We start from the raw sequence: 20,805 nt of genomic DNA on the forward strand, positions 1-20,805 counted from the left end.
TTAAAGACGTTCTGAAAGTTTCAGGGGCAGTTGATAGCATTTCAAGAGCGCTTCAAGGGGTTTGCAGGGATGTTTCAAAATCGTTTCAATAGGATTATGGAGGTTTCAAATGCGATTCATGTCATTTCAGGGGCGTTTGAAAGGGTTTCAAAGGTATTTCTTACGGGATATCGGAGCTTGGGGTTTCAGGAGCATTGGAAGACCCTGTAAGTCTTTTGAAACCCCCTGTGAGCCCTTGAAAGGTCACAGACACCCCCTGAGACCATCAGGTACCCCCTGAGACTCTCTGAAATGCTCCTGAGACCCCCTTAGAAAGCCATGATACTCCCAGACATGCCCTGGAAACCCATTGGAACCACCATGAAACCCCATGGAACCACGTTTTATGGCGTTCCAAGATCTTCCAAGGCAGTTGAGGAAGTTTTAAAATGTTTTGGGAGACTACACAGGTTCTCAAATAAGCATCAGGGAGATTTCAGGGGTTTTCAGATGCATTTTAAGGCGTTTCAGACTTCAAAGTGTTTCAAGAAGTTTCAAAGGGGTTTCAGAGGGCTCTCATGTGAGCCTCAGGGTCTTTCAGGTGCTATTCAAAGTGTAGCATGGGTGTTTCAGGTGGGTTCAGAAGGACTTCAAGACGTTTCAGACTGATTACACTTTGATCTGCTGATGAGGAGTCTTCGTAGTTTATGGACAGACTCATAATATACACGCCCAATCCAAATTACAATAATGCTGGTTATTTATGGAAAAATAACAAAGTCGTCGATTTACATTTCTTGCTAGGGACAATGTAATTTGAAAATTACTAAATGGTATACTTTTTGACATTTTCCAACCATGGTCAAGGCTAATATAAAAAATCAAGGGGATAGAAAAACTTCGATTTAAAAATGGATGCTAAAATTAATGCCACCCAAGTTGTTTTTTTTTTTATTATTTTAAGGAGGTATAGTGGCAGTGTCATGCTACAAAAAAAATGTTCTGGTTATACTATTGGTGAGGTGATGATAAAAATTGTTTAAGTGATTGCTGTAAACTATCTGGTCGATCTATTATTTTGTTATGGCATATTTTGAGAAGTATGTTTTGTATAAGCATAATGTGCGGTGTGTTGTCGCTGGATATTTTCATATGCACCGTGCAAAAAATCCAAACACCGAACAACATGGCATATCCGACTAAAAATGTGATTCAAATTCTTCGAGGGAACTGAAAGCAGAACTCCAAACAACCCCCGCCTATGCTAATGTTCCCTTCATTGAATTATTCAAATTTATGCTCCGTTTCGAGACTTAAAATACGTCCCAATAAGCGCCTCGAGTGCAATCTCGTGTGTTCGGTAGAACGAAAACATCAGGTTGGAAGATAGTGCAAAGGTGAAAAAAGATTTTCCAGCACTACTAGTGAGACACGCAAAGATTCGTCAGGATGGATGGCACCGACTGAACCAGATGGAAACATTTTCCTCTTCAGACACTGCGATTCGAAGGTTCGAGGTCGGGCATGTGATTGCGATGATATAATGGCAATAAAACGTGATGCCACCCGGACCAGAATGTTCCTTCTGCTGCTGGTGCATTCAATATGTACCGGGTGCTGGGTAGAGTAGATCATGAGATAGATTGTTGGAATACCGTTAAGGTGAGATTCTGTATGCGCTATTATCGCAGTGCGATTTTACTTTCTCCTTGAACAAACCAAAGCGGACGGGCGATGATCCATCAGGATTTTCATAGAAGCATTTAAGCTTTGCGGAGGTAGAAAAAGAGAGAAGTTTTTTTTTATCAGAAAATGAAGCATACATTATGAAAAGACATTGGATTAGCACCTTCAATGTTTCCATTTTCAACGGTATGTATTAGTTTCAATGCATCGGGACAGGCAAAATTTTCACTTTTCTAAAAATGCTGTAACTTTTTAAAACGTGCATATTTACAAAATTTTCGCAATTTACGTATGGAGGATTTCTGTCGATACTCACCAATTACAGTATCCTCGGCCAGTGCCAAGAAGTCACCAATTACAGTATCCTCGGCAAATTCCCGCTTTAACTCCAGTTAGCCTACTAATGTTTAATATAATGTAGTGATTTTTTCAGAAATTCTTATAGATTCTTTGAAAAATCATTTTTAAAAATCACCGAATCCTTTAAAAATGTTCCACGATTGTTTTTAAAATTTTCACTAGAATTTTCTTCAGAAATCCTCGAGAAGAACCTCCTCGACGGGCTTGGTGGTCTAGTGGCTACCGCCTCTGATTCATATGCAGAAGGTCCTGTGTTCAAACCCTGGCCCGTCCGTTTCCTTCTACTGTGTATCTTTCTATCCACTTTATGTATACTCTCCTCTCTACATATACAACTCATGTATATTCATATGCTCATAGCCATCACTAGAACCAGAAACGGTTGAAAAGCCGTTTCCCTTCCTTCCAATTTTCACAGCACAGTGTCAATCTATCAGATAACGCCTACGAGTTATGTAATCAAGCGAACTGTGCCGCTTAATAGCTTCAATCGCACTGGCCTCCACGCACCAATGTGTGAACCAATGTGCCACCCAAGTAATGTTTCGGTGACCAATTAATCTTGTAAAGGTTTTGAGAACTGAAATAAAACCTTATACCATTTATTTTGGTTTTATGATGATTAGAAGAACCTTTTCTACACAGAAAGAAATCATAAAAATTAAACAACACGTAAGTTAAGCAACGACTGAAAATTATAGCAGAAGTTTCAAAATTACAGCCATTTATTGAAAGATGATACTATCCGCTCATTAATCAGCCAATCATGCGTACTGTTGACATTTTTTGAGACATATTCGCTTGAAATTTACATGCAGTAACGTAAACGAGGACAGTTACGCTCAGTCGTCTGCCTCGCTACGGAGACTACTATCTCGCTCTGTGGCCGAAGCGGTACAACAGTTGGTTCCTTTATGGTGGAACATGTTTATCTTTGATTGCCTTCTCTTCAGCTTGGTGAGACAGCCTGGAGGGGTTAGACGTGAACTCTCACTCGGAAGATCTGAGTTTGATTCTCGTATAAAGATTTTTTAAGTTTCTCTGAAAAGTCGGTGCTTAATTAACACTTTTCTCTCAGCAATCAGCAGTGTAATTTTAAGATCACACATAAATTTCTATCGAACACGATGAAGGTCAATTTGTTACATTCAGTTCGTCATAAATTTACAGATTTTGTTCGTAGTGTGTAGTCTAAATGACCAAAATATGTTACTTGGGCAACCATACCCCACCAAACACTTCGACATCCGCATGAGTTTGTGCAGACGCAGAGGTATATTCGGTCTGATGTCGATACAACCAATTGCAATCATCATTTCCTTCCCTTTTCCCACATTGATTTGCAACCTAACGTGGCAGGCGCCATTGTCACCTAAAAAATAGAAGATCACCAACGCCCACACACTGAAAATGCCTGATAGTACCCGGCAGATAATCTCATTGGTTCCTTGTGTGAGTATAGCTGGATAGACGCTACTCTAGCCTACAGGCGGTCAATAAAGCTCCAGCTCAAGCTCAAGAAATCTTCGAGAAGACCCAAGCAGCACCTGCAACATCATGCAGATTGTGGCTTTCTTTGCTTTGGTCTAAATGAGTTGCAAGGGAAGCACACGAAACTTCCATCTTAAAGTTGCGGCTTTGTTTCATAGAAATCACAAATTACCACGTGTTGGACATCGATCTGTGGAGGCGGAGCATACATATTGCTCGCAAGTGATAATAAAGTCAGCTTACATTAAATGTGTTATGTAACATGCATGAAACATCTAACTCTGGTTTGTTTGTTCAGATTAGGTTCCATATGCGTTACAGAAAACTTGAGCGTCTTTTCATTTTGACAGTTCTCTAACTTGTGACAAAGAAGGTGCAATAAAGTAACAAGTAACTTCAGTAGCTTTTATGGTGTGTTGAGCATTGATTCTTTCACAGAGCTTTTGGTGTAGTATGTAAGGTGAATAGATAATACTCCTGGTGTCCATGGTTCGAGTCTGGACAAAATTTTTTCCCAACTTTTTTATCATTCTTTTTCGTTTATGTTGCATAAGAATTCAGAATCTGCGCTTTTTGGGTTTCAAAGAAGAAGCAATTGTGTTCTGTCGTCCGTAATACGGACAGTGAATAAATTGCACTAAGGTTGCTATTACTGGATTAGCAACAAGTCGTGTTGCTTGGGGAACCTTCTGACACATTTTTTTATATGGGACCTCTGAAATTTGTGTATGGGGTTGTCACACTTTGCTGAACCCCTTTTCCTTCCCAAAGCGTCAGGTAATTCATGGACATTTCCCCACCAGAAATAACTCCGGAGATTTCGGTATAAAGTTATCCCAGGATTCTTTCAAGAATGCCTAAATTTTGTCAGTGAAACTTCAATAAATATCTTCAAGGCTTCATTCGAACTTATCTCGAATAATTTCTTCAGATTTTCTTCAATATTTTTTTCTTCCATGGAATCCATCAAAAACTTGGCCAGAAAATTCTCATAGGATTTTTTCTAGTGTATTTAAAATGTTTATAGGGCTTTGTTTGGAAAATTCCCCAGGGGTTCCACCAAAAATTTCTCCAATAATGTCTTCAGATGTATCTCCAGGAGTTCGTCCAGCGGTTTCATCAAAAAGTCTTCTGAGGATTCCTTCACAAATGCGTTCAGATATGTTTTCAAGATCTCTTCCACAGATTTCTTCAGGAATTTCAAAATAATGTTTTAGTCACCTTTCAGAAGTCATTGTTTATTTTATATTGAATCGCTACAATTAGCATATTTAAAAATTTTCCCAACATTCTGTTATAGTTAAATAGTTAAGGACAAACGTCTTGAAATTCCGCTTCAACAGTGCATCAAAACTTCAGACGCACAAATCTCAAGAAGCAAACTTCTAACTATAGTGCATTACATTATTTTTTTTTTTTATAGAATGAGAAAATCTGCAACAGATACCCAAGAGGTGGTTCCTCGGGTGATGTGGGGATCGACCCACTAAAAACTCATTCTCTCTCTTCCTTACCTTCGCGGTACGCCCGTTAGGGATGACTTCGAGAAGGGGGGACCGTACATGAGTACACTCTAATAGTAAGCGTTCCACCAGCTACCGCCTTAAGTTGTTCACTCTCCCCTGGAGGCTCGGGTCCTGGCTCCTAAATGGGGAAGGGGGGGCAACTCAACTAGCTGTTGTTCGGCTCGCCATTTACTCTGTGGTTCAAGTACGATTCGAGAAACTGTGGAAGTAACGGAGTCCCATTTGTCCGACCCCATACACACATCCTTTCAACAATGTTGTCAGGCGTGATATCTCTACCGCATACCTCCTGCATACTCGACCTTTGCTCCACGAAACGTGGACATTCGAAGAGCACATGCTCCGCGGTCTCGTCGCAGTCTGCACACTTCGCACATGCGGGGGAGCCTGCATGTCCGAATCTGTGCAGATACCACCTAAAGCATCCATGGCCTGACAGAAATTGAGTCAAGTGAAAATTCACCTCGCCATGGGGCCTGCTCGTCCACTTGGACACGCTCCATCTACCCTTGCTGGAGGAATCCCACTCCCTCTGCCACTTCAGCATAGATGAGGTTCTGGCGATACGCCTCGCGCCTCTTATGCCGCGTCGCTCGAAACATTCTTCATCCTCTGCCACCACTAAAGCTATGGGCATCATGCCCGCTAGCACACATACCGCGTCCTTTGAGATCGTGCGGTATGCGCTCACCACCCTAAGGCACATCAGCCTCTCAAGTCGCTTCACGTTTCGATTAACCACTAGCGCCTTCGACCATGCAGCGGCGCCATACCGTAGTATGGAGACCGCTACTGCCGCGAGCAGCTTACGCTTACTCGAGACTATTGCCGAGCTATTAGACATTATCTTTGACAATGCCAGTATCGCCATGCTTGCCTTTTTGCAGGCATATTCTACGCGGCTTCCGAATTTCAGCTTATCGTCGATCATGACCCCTATTTGCTTCAGTGAGCGCTTAGAGTTGATCGTGCATCCACCTGTGGTGACCACTGCCTGCTGTTCAGACTTGCGGTTGTTTACCACCACCACCTCCGTTTTGTGGTGCGCGAGTGCCAAATGTCTCGACCTCATCCAGTCCTCCACTATGGCAATTGCGTGAGTTGCTGTCAGTTCCACTTTCTCCATCGACTCGCTGTATACCACGAGGGTAATATCATTGGCAAAGCCGACCAGCTTTACGCCCGGTGGAAGTTTGAGCCTCAATACGCCATCATACGCCGAGTTCCATAGTACCGGGCCCAATATGGACCCCTGCGGTACCCCTGCGATACCCCTGCGGTGATGTTGTAGCTCCTCTCGCCTTCCTCGGTGTCATAGATTAGCACCCTATTCTGGAAGTAGCTCTCTAATATCCGGCATAGGCTAACCGGGACTCCTAGAAGGTGTATTGCGCACTCAATAGCGGCCCAGCTGACGCTGTTGAACGCATTCTTAACGTCCATCGTGACGACCGCGCAATAGCGGATTCCTGTTCGCTTCTTTTGGAGCGCTATCTCGGCCGTTTTGGTTACAGCCCTAATAGCGTCCACCGTAGATCGACCCTTCCGGAAGCCGAACTGGTTATCCGAGAAACCAGAGTCATCGGGTTTCTCGGTATAGAACATTAGCCTCGAAAGAATGATCCGTTCCAACAGTTTTCCGGCGGTGTCCAGCAGACAGATAGGTCTGTATGCCGACGGGTCGCCAGGTGGCTTCCCGGGTTTGGGCAGTAGAACCAATCTTTGCCTTTTCCACCTCTCCGGAAATTCGCCTCTGTCTAGGCACATCTGCATAGCCATTCTGAACATGTCAGGCTTAGCCTCGATGGCCGTCTTGATGGCTAATGTCGGGATACCGTCCGGACCCGGAGCCTTGTTCAACTTAAGTGACTTCGCTATTGCAATGAGTTCGTCGTTCGTCACCGGGGCTACCTCGCTATGGCCGGTTTGGCTATAGGGAACGGGAGCCCATGGTCTTGTATCGTGGCGCGGGAACAGCGTTTCCACGATCTTCTGCAGCATCTCTGGAGAGCGTTCTGGGGGTGCTGACGCATCCTTCGTTTTGGCCATGACTACTCTGTAGGCATCACCCCATGGGGTCGTGTTCGCTGCCTGGCAGAGATTTTCAAAGCACGCCCGCTTACGTGTCTTAACCTTCCGTAACTCGCGCGGTTGGCTACCTGCGTAAGCACCACGCTAACGCTGAGTACAGAAAGCGAGTTTTTTTCAACGTGTTGTACAAAATACAACAGCGCGATCACTCGAGGGTTAATCTCTTTATTCAGTGCCAGTTTAGCCGCCCTGTAGTCCTCGCTTCGTTCAATTCTATCCTCATCGGTACGAGCCCTTTGCATCCTGCTTCTAGCTCTTAAACAGGATGTGCGGAGTTCTGCGATTTCTGGATACCAACAGTACACCGGTTTGCGTCCATTTCTGGGTAGGGATCGCCTTGGCATAGCGGCGTCACATGCACGGCTTAGGGTTCCGACTAGATCATCGCTGGATAGATCGTCGGTGTTACCCTCCATAAACAATCGCTACACAAATGCCAGCTTATCAAATCGCGAAGTCAGCCATCCCCGATGACGGTCGATGACCTTCGGCTGTGGCCGTTTTTCTCCGTATTCCACTCTGTATCGAATCGCCAGATGGTCACTCTGCGTGTATCCATCGTCGACCCTCCAGTCCGAGCTAGGGTTTAGACCCGGGCTCCAGAAGGTCACATCAATGATGGACTCTGCACCATTCCTACTGTAGTTTTTTTTTTGTCGCCTACGTTCGCGACATCCACGTTCAGTCTAGCCATAGCTTCGAGTAAGGCCCAGCCTCTCGCGTTAGTCACGCGGCTACCCCACTCAATCGCCCAGGCGTTGAAGTCTCCACCGATGACCACGGGACTCAATCCCACTATTGCGCTTGTTAACGATTCCAGCATAGACTAGAACTGGTCTATTGCCACCTGGGAGGGGCATAACAACTGCTGTAGTATACCCCGTTGATCTTTGCTATTGCGAAACCCTCGTGCGACGTGGAAACTATTATCTGGACCGGAAAACGACCGGTTGTACAGATCGCCGCTAGCTTGGCCTTATCCGCTACCCAGCTTCCGTTATCGGGAGGGATGCGGTATGGGTCCGATAGTAGTGCGATGTCTGTATTTGACTCCGATACTGACTGCCACAGCAACTGTTGTACGGCTTTACAGTGGTACAGGTTTAGTTGTGTAACCTGCATTATCGTTTGGAACTTCGACCTCCTCGCGTGCCTGGAAATTCAGGCCCGCCCGTCGTGTGGCCCTTGTTCGCTGTGCAAATCAGGCATTACAATTACTAAGCATGACCAGTAAACCATAATCAGGAACTTACTGGCATCGTTCCTGATGTGCCCGAGGCACATCTAGCTGGGCTGTGACACTTTGGAAGCGGTGCCATATCGCTTGAACAGAGTTGCTTCCGGATGTGTGGAATTTCTGAAGAGGACCAGCAGAGCCCACTGCTGCTTCCCCGACACGCATAGGCTTACTCCGCTTGAGCAGTTCGTATGTGTCGGTGCTCGGTCACCTCCCGATGCCAAAGGTGGTAAGTCCACATCCACACTGATGTGTGGATATGGTTCGCTTAGGAAAGAATCCTAGGCTCCCACCTGATGCTTAAAATAAGAAGCTCAGGTGCGCTGATTTTGTTTACGGACAGATTTTTGCGATCAAAATCGTGAGTATGTGCCAAAGCCGGCCATTGTGGCAGCCATGTTAGGATTCTAACAAGTCTGTCCTTAAGGGGAGTCGAATACACTCCCCACGGATTTCTTCAAAAACTGCTTCAGGAATCTTCTCAGAAATATCTCCTGAGACTTCTTCAGTAGTTTAAGGATTTCTTCATGAATGTCAGCAAGCAAGCAAACATTTTTTCAGAAATTTTTCCGAAAAAAAAATCAAAAATTTATCAAGATTTGTTTTAGCTTTTCTTTCGGAAATTCTTCCAAGGGTTACTTCAGAAATGCCACGGAAATTTTATCAGGGGAAACTGCATAAATCTCTAAAAAGGTTTCTTCTTGGAATTTATCTTGAATTTCCTTCAGGAATGTCTCCTGAGATTTCATCAATTATTCAAGTTTTTAACAGTCATATTTTATGAAATTACAAGAATTCCGTGAATTTCTTAGATAAATCCTTGTAAATATTTCTACAACAATTCATGCAGAAATAACCGTCAAAGGTACTGGAGGAATTCTTGAATAAATCTCTGATAAAATTTCTAGAGGTTTATGAACCAAACCCTGAAAGAACTCTTGGAGATTCTTCTGGTGGAATTCTTGAAATAATTTCTTGCAAAATTACTGAAAGAGTTTAGTGGAAAAAAATCCCTGAAGCAATTTTTGAAGTAATCCTTAGTTCCAAGGGGAATTTTTTAAAGAAAAATTTAACAGCAGAAATATAAAACAAACCTGGAAGAATGCATGAAGAAATTGCCAAAATAAAATTCCAAATAAATTGCATTATTTTATAAAATTTCTGAAGGAGTTTCTTTAAAACTGAAGAATGCTCTGCAGTAATTTCCAGAAAAAACTCTGGATGTATTTCTGGAGAAACATTAAGAAATGAATGCTAAAGGGATTTTTGTAAGAATTAATGGAAGAATCATAAAAGCTCCTAGGATACCTGAAGGATCAATAAATCCCAACAGAAGTTTATGATGTAACACCAGGAGGTATATCCGATGATCTTCTGGGAAACTCTTTGGAAGAAACTTCTAACAGAATCTTCTGAGAATATTCTTAAGGAAATGCTTGGAGAATCCCAGAGAAATACCTGAAAAGAACCCTGGGTTTTTGCATTACATCTACAGAATTGCTTACAGGAATTTCTTCTCGAAAGTTCTCTGGTATTCTCGCGAGGTTTTGCCGGTAGTTCCTCCTATGTTTTCTTTTCAAGGTTTTTAAAGTTTCTTATGGAATTTGACTTATATTTACACTCGGGACTACATCCAGAAATTATTTTCTGAGATGTCTCGGATTTTCTACCAGTTCTCAGGATATTTTTTCCAGAATTTCTTAAAAGCAATTTCGCAGCTATAACTTCTGATTACAAGGTATTACGAGAAAAAAAAAAAACTCCTGAAAAATCCCTAAAAGAACTCCGCGAAAGGTGTTAAAATAATCTCAATAAAATCACGAAAAGAAAGTTATGGAAAAATATAGGGTAATTCTAAAGAAAACCCAGATTTCCAGAAAAATTTCCGTTAGGGCGTCCGAGAAGAACTCTGGTAGTAATTACGGAAATTTCTAAAAAAAATCTTTGAACAAAAATCTGTAAAACTATGAAGAAAAGTCTGTTAAACCACTGAAAAGAAAAGAGGAAAGAACTCCATGAGAAATATCAAAAATAACTCCGACAGAAATTTTAATCTTTACAATACAATTATTTATTAAACCGGATAATCTTGCCTGATTTAAATCGTAAAATATTCTTAAATTTAACTTGATTTAGGATTTTCTGTTTATAAACAGAGTGCCAATAATGGGAACACTAGCAACAAGAAAAGCCTTCATTCTCCTTTATTTCAAATGATTACAGAATGAAGACTTGTCGTTTTTCACTTACTTGAACGGTTTTCTTCCGACCCTTGCCTCCATTCGGTTCCTTCGCCAGGCTTTGATCGATGGCGTTCTTCAGCTTATCGTAGATTAATTCCTTGAAGTCGTTCAGATAGCTCTCGTGGCTGTCCAACTCTGGATCAATTCCTCCTTCTGTCCATGGCGCTCTAGAATGGGGAGATAAAACAGCGAAAAAAAACCGATGAGTGACACTGACACATGAACCAACCGTTCATCCTTCGAGGTTGAAGAGCATAACCTATATAAGGAAACGAGAAAATTTGACATCGCGAGCTCCCTATCGTAAATTGACGTTGATTGTGAGAATGGACGCAACTCGGAGGGGACTGGGATCGTTAAGCGCAGGTATGAACTTGGATGGTTATCGCGCCACAGGAATGACCGTTGATGGTTCCTGATTGCGGTGAAGTAAATTGACAGAAGTGCCAATAAAATCGACTACACAACTATTAGGAGGAGTGACACAGTCTGACGACCTCGACGACGACGACTTAGGTCAGACGCAGCCGTAGGAAGCAATCAAGGATCACAGAAATAAAAACAGGAAACTTACGTTAGCGTTTCTTGATTGTCAGCAGGTAGTGCCTCCCGTAGAGATGATTTTATTTGCTCCATTCCGCTCTCGTCGTTGGGGCCATTTCCGTTTTCCGCATCCCACTGGCGAAAAACGGCCAACATGTTTTCCTTCGAGCAGGCTATAAACGGAGAAGAGATAAGAAGATAGCTTCGGTAAATGCTTGGATGGAGGAGCAAATGAGTGTATATGGTTCAGCTGATGGTTTTGGTTGTTAGAGGTGCACGTGCCTTGAATAACATAGAAAAAAGGGCTAAAAGTGTAAAACTGTTATGTAGTTTTCATGTTCTTTTATTCGATATATACCACACTATGCCGTATTGGTGGATGAAATGAAGTTTAAATTGCAATGTAATATGCAATACTTTATTATACATGTTTAGTTCATTTACTCATTGGGCTGCAGCTTTTCTCGTTGGATCTATGATGAATGAAGATTCTTTCTCCACTGGGCCTGATTCTAAACCAATCGCAGTAATATTATGTAAAAATTTATATTAGAGGAAATTGTGTTTGCCTTCCCGGCAGTTCCCTTGGTCATGGAAGTTTTTTGAGAACTATTGACGAAACGAACAAACCTGCCAATAATAACCATCGTCACCCTATTTCGGAACATAGTTTCCAAAAAACTTCAACAATGGAACAATAGCATGAAATGAGCTCACCGATTTACAGTGACCGGCACAAAAAATATCCCCTATATAATGGTTACAGTTTCTAATGAAAGCTACATGCAATAATCATAAAATATACCTTTCAATCCATTTTACATTACATTGTTGAAAATCCATGTGCACAACAGAACATATGTTCGATGAACAAATTGAGATTTGAAATTATGAAAAGAAGTCCACGTACTCCGGTGCGACTAGAACTCACGACTCCCAATTCGCTACGAGTACGTGGATTTCTTTTCATAATTTCAAATCTCAATTTGTTCACCGAGCACATGTTCTGTTATATTTTCTAGGAGTTCCTATGAATATCTCAAGAACTTTTCCTAGGAATCTTGGAAGACGCTTATCTATGCGTTTCTCTAGGTATTCAAGCATTTTTTTTTCAGAAATTCGACCATAGATTTCTCAAAGAATAGGGGAGACTGAGGAGACCAGAGATCGTATAAGATGTTGTATGAGATGTTAAAGTGGAGGCGCTATGCGTACATTTTCAATATGCCTGAATGGAGGTATGCACGCATATGGCCTCCGCTTTATCATCTTATGCAACATGTTATACGATTACTGGTTGTCTGGGTATTTTCTCGGAATCAAAAACAATTTGCTTCTAGCATAAATTTTCGAAAACTACTCCTGGACAAACAACTATGTTTTGGCTACAAGTGATTTCGATTGCACATTGAATTATTTTTAAACGGCTAATGGTTTGTTTTCAGTCCCTCAGAAATCTTTTAGGTCCGAAAAATCTCAATAACATTGTGAAATTTGAACCAAATCATTTTAAAGTTTCACAGCACATAGTTTAAATTAAATACTTTCAAACTTATTTATCCAAATAAGGTTGTTGTAAATATTTTTAAATTAATGCAGAGTAGTTTACACAACAGTGACATGGGGAGACATGATCCCTCGAGGATTATACACACACATTAAACATGTGACAAATAAAATTCTATTCGGAAGCCTCTATTTACCTAGAATTCTAGTATATTCAAAAATGTGTCGGATAGTTATTATTTTAGTACAAACCATGAAATGGGGGATCAATTCTCCCCATTCTGAAAATACGGCATATTCTTAAAATTTAAGGAAATTTCACAATCAAAAATACAACAAAACTTTAAAAGAAAACGAATAGGAAGCTTCTGGAGTTATTTTCCCTTTAAATAAACCATGTGTACAAGGGGGGATCGAGTGTCACTCATTTTTGAAAAATACATCAACCTTTTATCAATGTAATAATCAATTTCAAACCCTATTTGTAATAGAATTGTTACTTGAGAATCCTCTGCAGGTATTTATCGGAAAATTTCTTGAAAAATTTCATGAAAAATGTGGAGAAATAGGTTCTGCAGCAATTTATGCATGAATGGTTGAATCAAACTTGGAATCTTCGGATGAACTTCCAGATGAAACTCTTGCAAATTTTCTAGAGGAATTTCAAAATTTATGCTCGAAAAAGTCACTGAATAATTGGAGTAATACATAAAGGAACCACTGTAGAAATTCAGGTCATAATTTCTGAAAAAGTTTTAAAAATAAAATCATAATTTCTAAAATAAAACCCCAGAGAGATTTCCGCAATCTTTGTGAAAACAAAACCTCCTGGATTTGCACCTTTCAAAGAAACGTTTGGAAGAATTCCTGAAACCGTTGGAGAAATTGTTAGAATTTCTTGAGAAATTTCTGGAAGAATTTTCGAAGAAATCCCAAAGAAAACTCCTAGAACAAATTCTGACAATGTTTCCGAAGTAATTCTTTCAGAAATGTTTTAAGAAACGATAGAATTCAATCATGTATTGCAGGGGTTTTCAGGCCTTTTGATTCGCGGTGCACATTTCGGAAATAAATCTCTACGCGGTGCACCTGGTAATTATTGTCCAAAGTACAGTATCGAATTTGTTAAAAAAGTTGTAGTTTTTGAAGCGACTCTCATTTGCATGCACTCATTTTTGAAATAGTGTTTCCCACACAGATGTGACTATGATATTGACTTGCGTTTTGTTTTTATTACATGTCGGAGTTTCGTCGGGGTGGAAGCTCAGGAGTAGTGTGCGGTAGTTCGGCAGCAGCAAAGCTTCGCGCGCTGGCTTGTGATTATGCTTGAGATTTTTGCGATTTTTTTTCTTCTCTGCGGGGCTCCGACGACGGGACGAGTGTGCGCGCGCCGTGGTTCGAGTCGGTTCCGAATTTTTCGCTTCCCATCGGCGCTAGTTTCCAATACACTTTTAGTTGATAATAAATATTTTCTTTCATTTTTTGCATTTACACAAAAGAGTGAAAAATGTTAGTTCGGGTTCGCCGGTCGAGAAAAAATCCGGGCGCCGACAAGTGAATCGCGTTTAGTGTATTTCTGTGTGGAATAGACTAAAGGTTTCTGCTCCCTAGTGGAGTGGAGACGCGCGATAGAATTTTCCTTTTGGCTAGTTCTTGCGTCGAAAAGCGGTCGGTTGTTAACGGCGGTTTGTGTATATTGATCCATTGTCAAATCATATCACCACCCATAGGTGACTCCCGGACTGACAATGTACCTTACCCTACCAACAAAAAATGCCTTCCTGAGACAAACGTGGAGATGCAGCGAGTCGCGGTCTTTATAACAACGTTTGTCTTACTAACATTCCCTTCCATCCTCGATGACCGTAAGGACGTGGCCGGCGCCGTTATTGACCTTATTAAAGTTGAGAGCTCTCGACCTGTGTACATTGAGAATAGTAAGCTAGTTCCAAGCCCTATTCATTGGTTCCTTGTGCAATTTCGATTGCTCTGGACAATCACGGAGTAGCAACTACGAATTGTGCGGTCATCTATGCTCATACTCATGCTCATGCTCATGTCGGAGTTTCGTCGGGGTGGAAGCTCAGGTAAAATATTATCTCCTGGGCGCCCATTAAAAACACCACCCCCGGCGAAGACAGGCGCTCGAGCCTAGCTATTTAGCACTGTAGTTGGAGGAAATGCCAATGCAGAACCCGTAGCTTCCGGGAAGGTAAGCCCAGCTCCCTGGGTTAGTGGGTTGGTGTCAGGCCCTGCGAGCCAGCCGTAAAAAGGACTAGCACCGGAAAATCAACAAGAGAAGAATGCGAACCGATACCAATGGCGACGACCACAGCGACGAAAAGGGACTTGCGATTGGATGCTCGGTACGTGGAACTGCAGATCTCTCAACTTCATCGGGAGCACCCGCATACTCGCCGATATACTGAAGGACCGCGGGTTCGGAATCGTAGCGCTGTAGGAGGTGTGTTGGACAGGATCTATGGTGCGAACGTTTAGAGGTAATCATACCATCTACCAGAGTTGCGACAACACACGTGAGCTGGGAACAGCTTTAATAGTGATGGGCGACATGCAGAGGCGCGTGATCGGCTGGTGGCCGATCGACGAAAGAATGTGCAGGTTGAGGATCAAGGGCCGATTCTTCAACATTAGCATAATAAACGTGCACAGCCCTCACTCCGGAAGCACTGATGATGACAAAGACGCATTTTACGCGCAGCTCGAACGCGAGTACGACCGCTGCCCAAATCACATGGCCATTCGTAGCACCTTCTTCCAGCACAGCCTCCCGTATCGTTACACCTGGAGATCACCACAACAAACGGAATCGCAAATCGACCACGTTCTGATTGATGGACGGCACTTCTCCGACATTATCGACGTCAGGACCTATCGTGGCGCTAATATCGACTCTGGATCACTACCTGGTGATGGTTAAACTGCGCCCAAAACTCTCCGTTATTAACAACGTACACTACCGGCGGCCGCCCCGGTACGATCTAGAGCGACTGAAGCAACCGAATGTCGCCACCGCATACGCGCAGAATCTCGAGGCAGCGTTGCCGGACGAGGGTGTGCTCGATGTGGCCCCTCTAGAGGACTGCTGGAGTACAGTGAAAGCAGCCATCAACAACGCAGCCGAGAGCACTATCGGGTACGTGGAACGGAGTCGACGAAACGATTGATTCGACGAGGAGTGCAGAGCGGTTCTGGAGGAGAAAGATGCAGCGCAGGCGGTAATGCTGCAGCGTGGAACCCGACAGAATGTGGAGCGATACAGACAGAAGCGGAAGCAGCAGACCCGTCTCTTCCGGGAGAAAAAGCGCCACCTGGAAGAAGCGGAGTGCGAGGAAATGGAACTGCTGTGCGGTTCACAGGAAACACGCAAGTTCTACCAGAAGCTCAACGCATCCCGCAAAGGCTACGTGCCGCAAGCCGAAATGTGCAGGGATAAGGAAGGGAGCCTCCTGACAGACAAACGTGAGGTGATCGAAAGGTGGAAGCAGCACTTCGACGAGCACCTCAATGGCGAAGAGAATGTAGGCACGGAGGACCAAGGCAGCGGAGGAAATGACTATGTTGGTGCAGCAGAGGATGGGAACGAACCAACTCCCACGCTGAGGGAAGTTAAGGATGCCATCCACCAGCTCAAAAACAACAAAGCAGCTGGTAAGGACGGTATCGCAGCAGAACTCATCAAGATGGGCCCGGAAAAGTTGGCCACCTGTCTGCACCAGTTAGTAGTCAAGATCTGGGAAACCGAACAGCTACCGGAGGAGTGGAAGGAAGGGATAATCTGTCCCATCCACAAGAAAGGCGACAAGTTAATGTGTGAGAACTTTCGAGCGATCACCATTTTGAATGCCGCCTACAAAGTGCTATCCCAGATCATCTTCCGTCGTCTTTCACCTAAAGTAAATGAGTTCGTGGGAAGTTACCAAGCCGGTTTCATCGACGGCCGGTCGACAACGGACCAGATCTTCACCGTACGGAAAATCCTCCAGAAATGCCGTGAATACCAAGTCCCAACGCATCACCTGTTCATCGACTTCAAAGCAGCATCCCAAGCAACACACATGTTATAATAGAGTTACGACAGCGCAAGTTTTGGTTGTATAAAAGTATATTTTACGTAATTCTAACATTGCGTTGAAATAACGTAAAATAAACTTCTACACAACCAAAACTTGCGCTGTCGTAACTTTTATATAACATGTGTGTTGCTTGGGATACGACAGTATCGACCGCACAGAGCTATGGAAAATTATGAACGTGAACAGCTTTCCCGGGAAGCTGACTAGACTGATAAGAGCAACGATGGACGGTGTGCAGAACAGCGTAAGGATTTCGGGTGAACTATCTAGTTCATTTGAATCTCGACGGGGACTACGACAAGGTGATGGACTTTCCTGCCTACTATTCAACATCGCCCTGGAAGGTGTTATGCGACGAGCCGGGCTCAACAGCCGAGGTACGATCTTCACGAAATCCAGCCAATTTGTCTGTTTTGCGGATGACATGGATATTATTGCCAGAACATTTGGAACGGTGGCAGAACAGTACACCCGCCTGAAACGTGAAGCAGCATAGGTCGGACTGGTGGTGAATGCGGCTAAGACAAAGTACATGCTGGTAGGTGGGACTGAGCGAGACAGGACAAGCCTTGGCAGCAATGTTACGATAGACGGGGATACTTTCGAGGTGGTAGAAGAATTCGTCTACCTCGGTTCCTTGCTAACGGCTGACAATAACGTGAGCCGTGAAATACGAAGGCGCATCATCAATGGAAGTCGTGCCTACTATGGGCTCCAGAAGAAACTGCGGTCAAAAAAGATTCACCCCCGCACCAAATGTACCATGTACAAGACGTTAATAAGACCGGTGGTTCTCTACGGACACGAGACATGGACGATGCTCGAGGAGGACCTGCAAGCACTCGGAGTTTTCGAGCGACGGGTGCTAAGGACGATCTTCGGCGGCGTGCAGGAGAACGGTGTGTGGCGGAGAAGGATGAACCACGAGCTCGCTGCACTTTACGGCGAACCCAGCATCCAGAAAGTGGCCACAGCCGGAAGGATACGATGGGCAGGGCATGTTGCAAGAATGCCGGACAACAACCCTGCAAAGTTGGTGTTTGCTAACCATCCGGTTGGTACAAGAAGGCGTGGAGCGCAGAGAGCACGATGATCGGACCAGGTGGTGCGTGATCTACCGAGTGTTGGGCGTGACCGACGTCGGAGAGCTGCAGCTGCAAATCGAGTATTATGGCGGCAAATTGTTGATTCAGTATTATCATGAATTTGATGTTAACTAAATAAATGAAAAAATGAGTTTCGTTCGAGAGACATAGTTGTTCGAGATAGAATGTTTTTACTGGGAAATCTTTTTCTTGAAATTTTCGAGTGAGGTCCTCACAACATGCTCATTGTGAAAATCATGCCAAATTAAAAAAAAACTTTAACTGATTGAAATCATTGATAGATTCCTTCTCAGGTCCTATGCAATACCGTTTACCCCCGTTGGTTTGACCGCTTCTATTCTTAGCAGTTTTTAATTTGACACCCGCCAATCTGCACATCATTCAAACTAAAATTGGTTCAAACGTCATTCTGCTCATAGAATGGGGTGAACGGAACAAATCAAAACAGCAAACAAGATTACCAGCAAAGTGTCTTTCAGGGCTACTAGAAGTTCAAATTATAAGCGAACCACGTTGGTCTGTATAACGTGTCGTTCAAATCAACGGGGGTAGACGGTACTACTATAGTTGAATTACATCCAAGATTTTAAGCGAAATTTTTGAAGATACATTTCTTGTAGGATGTTTGATGCTGTGGACATAAATGACATTGAAAGCAGAATTTAGACATGAAAGTAGATTTTTGGAACTGCCGCGGTGCACTTGTCAAGGCTTTGCGGTGCACCAAGTGCACCAGTTAGCTGTTCCCATAGCAACTCATCTTCTTCTTCTTCTTCTTCTTTTTGGCTCGACGTCCGTACTGGGACTTGGCCTGCCTTGCTTCAACTTAGTGTTTTTTGAGCATTTCCATAGTTATTCATTGAAGGGCTTTCTTTGCCTGCCATTGCACGAATTTGTGTATTGTGAGGCAAGTACAATGATACACTATGCCCAGGGAGTCGAGAAAATTTTCCCGACCGGAACGGGAATCGAACCCACCGTCTCCGGATTGGCGGTCCATAGCCTTAACCATTAGGCTAATTGGAGACCCCTCATAGCATCTCATACATTCAGCATTTTAGTCCTTAACGAAATTCAGCGCCTCATGGGAAAATCTCTTTTTTGTTTGCATACATATGATACATACGGTATTTGGTAAAGTTAGGCTTGATTTGTCTGAAAAAATCATATGAAGGCACTGAGTGCATCTTTCCTCGTAAATTTGGTTTCTGAACCACTGTGCAACCGTCGTTACTGAGTTCTTCAGTTTGCCACGGTTAATAACAGTGCCTGAATATAACTGAGAATGATAGTATCAATAAGTGTGCTATCAATGTCGATATCAAGTTCTCTGAAGATCCTCACATCACATCCAGACATCCGAAACGTACTGAAATCCACTGGATCATCCACCATCGTCAATTCACTTGTAATTGTTGCATTATCTTCACTTTTATCACTTGCCTTCAAAACAAGGAACGTCTTTTTCAAACAAGAAATCAATCTGTTTTGTTTGTGGTCATCATTTTTTCATTTAACAGGAAACAAACAAATTCTCAAACTAATTTCCGGATTGTCATCCTTTTATTCAATAATCAACAAACGCATTCATTCACTGATTTGAGCCTCATCATGCTCAATTCAAGTGTTTGCCACGAACAGCCTGGCGGCCATTCATCGAGTTCAACTTGTTGTAGCACCGAATATTATTTGCACACGCCTCCAGCACCAGCTGTCCGCACCAGATCTCGCCAGATGCTGCGCTGATGATGACATATTTTCACCGAATCACCCGACCAAGTGCTTTTAACTTGTCTGTCTCAACTCATGTTGAATGAGATCGGCCATCAGATGGCAGAGAAAAAAAAAGTTGTCCGGCTATTTTGGACTGTGTTGTCTGGAATTGATTGATGGCATTTCAATCAAGTACATCAATGGTTGCCAATTAAGTGATACATTTTAAAGATGGAGGTGAAATCGCTTTCAGTTGGAAGTCAATCGCTGCTTTTCGGCAGAATTGATCTTTTTATCTGTATTAACGAGATTTGCAGCTCTAGGCTAGTTCATCTCGTGACCCATCGCTTTACATCCGGACCACAGTTATCTCTCCTTTGTATACAATTATTGAGTTTAACAGAATTTCCGATATGAAGACAATAGGTGTCGAATGATTGCAAGTTTTCGTCAAAAGTCTATTAATACGATTCTTTCTTTATACAATTTGTTAAAATAAGTTTAAGTAAGGTAACAATTAGAGTAAGTTTTAGAATGTTTTTTTTTTGTTGATGGACACCTAGTTTCAATTACCGAACTTCACAGCAAGACTTTGACCGAACACATTTCAAGAAATATCACACACGACAAAATCAGAAACAACACTTACCTAGCCCCTTCTGGATTTCCAACTCGAGTGCTCTGGTTTTCAGTCGTTTAAGATTATCACAGAACCGTTTGCTATCGATTAAGGTGATGCCTACACCTTCCTCTCCACCTCCTCCTCCTCCTGCTTCACCTCCTCCGCCGCCACCACCTTGGAATGCCTTTAAAATCTCGTCGATTTTGTTCTCGAGAATATCGCTCAGCTGCCGACTTTCCGTAATCCACTCCTGACGTTCCTTTGTCCTGTGACCAGTTTCCAGTGGTTGGGGGAGCAAGCGGAAATCAGAGAGAGACAGAGAGACATAGAAGCTAAAATTAGATTCTTATCGGCCTCATCCTCAAATGGGATTGAGATTGGAGTACGTAGAGGCAAAGTGCCTTTGATGGGGTTTTCCGATATAGCTAAACCATCCGGATAATCTGGATCATCGTTAGAATGTGTTTATGCAATTGACAGGGCCATAGTCGTCAAGATGAGGGCCCTTGTTCGGGGTTATGTTCCATGCAGTAATCAAAGCTTTAAAATCTGGCATAGGCACTCCATTCAGAGGATTAAATTGGATTTAATGTAAGCTGAATCAA

General features: G+C 43.0%; 1 protein-coding gene across 2 annotated transcripts in view; it reads right to left on the reverse strand.

Annotated features, from left to right (window-relative positions):
• Positions 1 to 20,805, reverse strand: part of LOC109416238 (protein qui-1) — a 378,767-nt gene that overhangs the window by 150,040 nt on the left and 207,922 nt on the right. For both annotated transcript variants that reach the window (XR_009997894.1, XM_062852727.1), the window contains exons 6-8: positions 20,228 to 20,466; positions 11,188 to 11,329; positions 10,621 to 10,780 (exon numbers count right to left, since the gene is read on the reverse strand). Coding sequence is in view for 1 of the 2 variants with exons in the window: in XM_062852727.1 (XP_062708711.1) it covers positions 10,621 to 10,780; positions 11,188 to 11,329; positions 20,228 to 20,466 (541 nt within the window). In the remaining variant the exon portion in view is untranslated. The remainder of the gene's footprint in view (positions 1 to 10,620; positions 10,781 to 11,187; positions 11,330 to 20,227; positions 20,467 to 20,805) is intronic.

Source organism: Aedes albopictus, chromosome 2 (assembly GCF_035046485.1).
Source record: "Aedes albopictus strain Foshan chromosome 2, AalbF5, whole genome shotgun sequence".
Taxonomy (NCBI): Eukaryota; Metazoa; Arthropoda; class Insecta; order Diptera; family Culicidae; genus Aedes; species Aedes albopictus.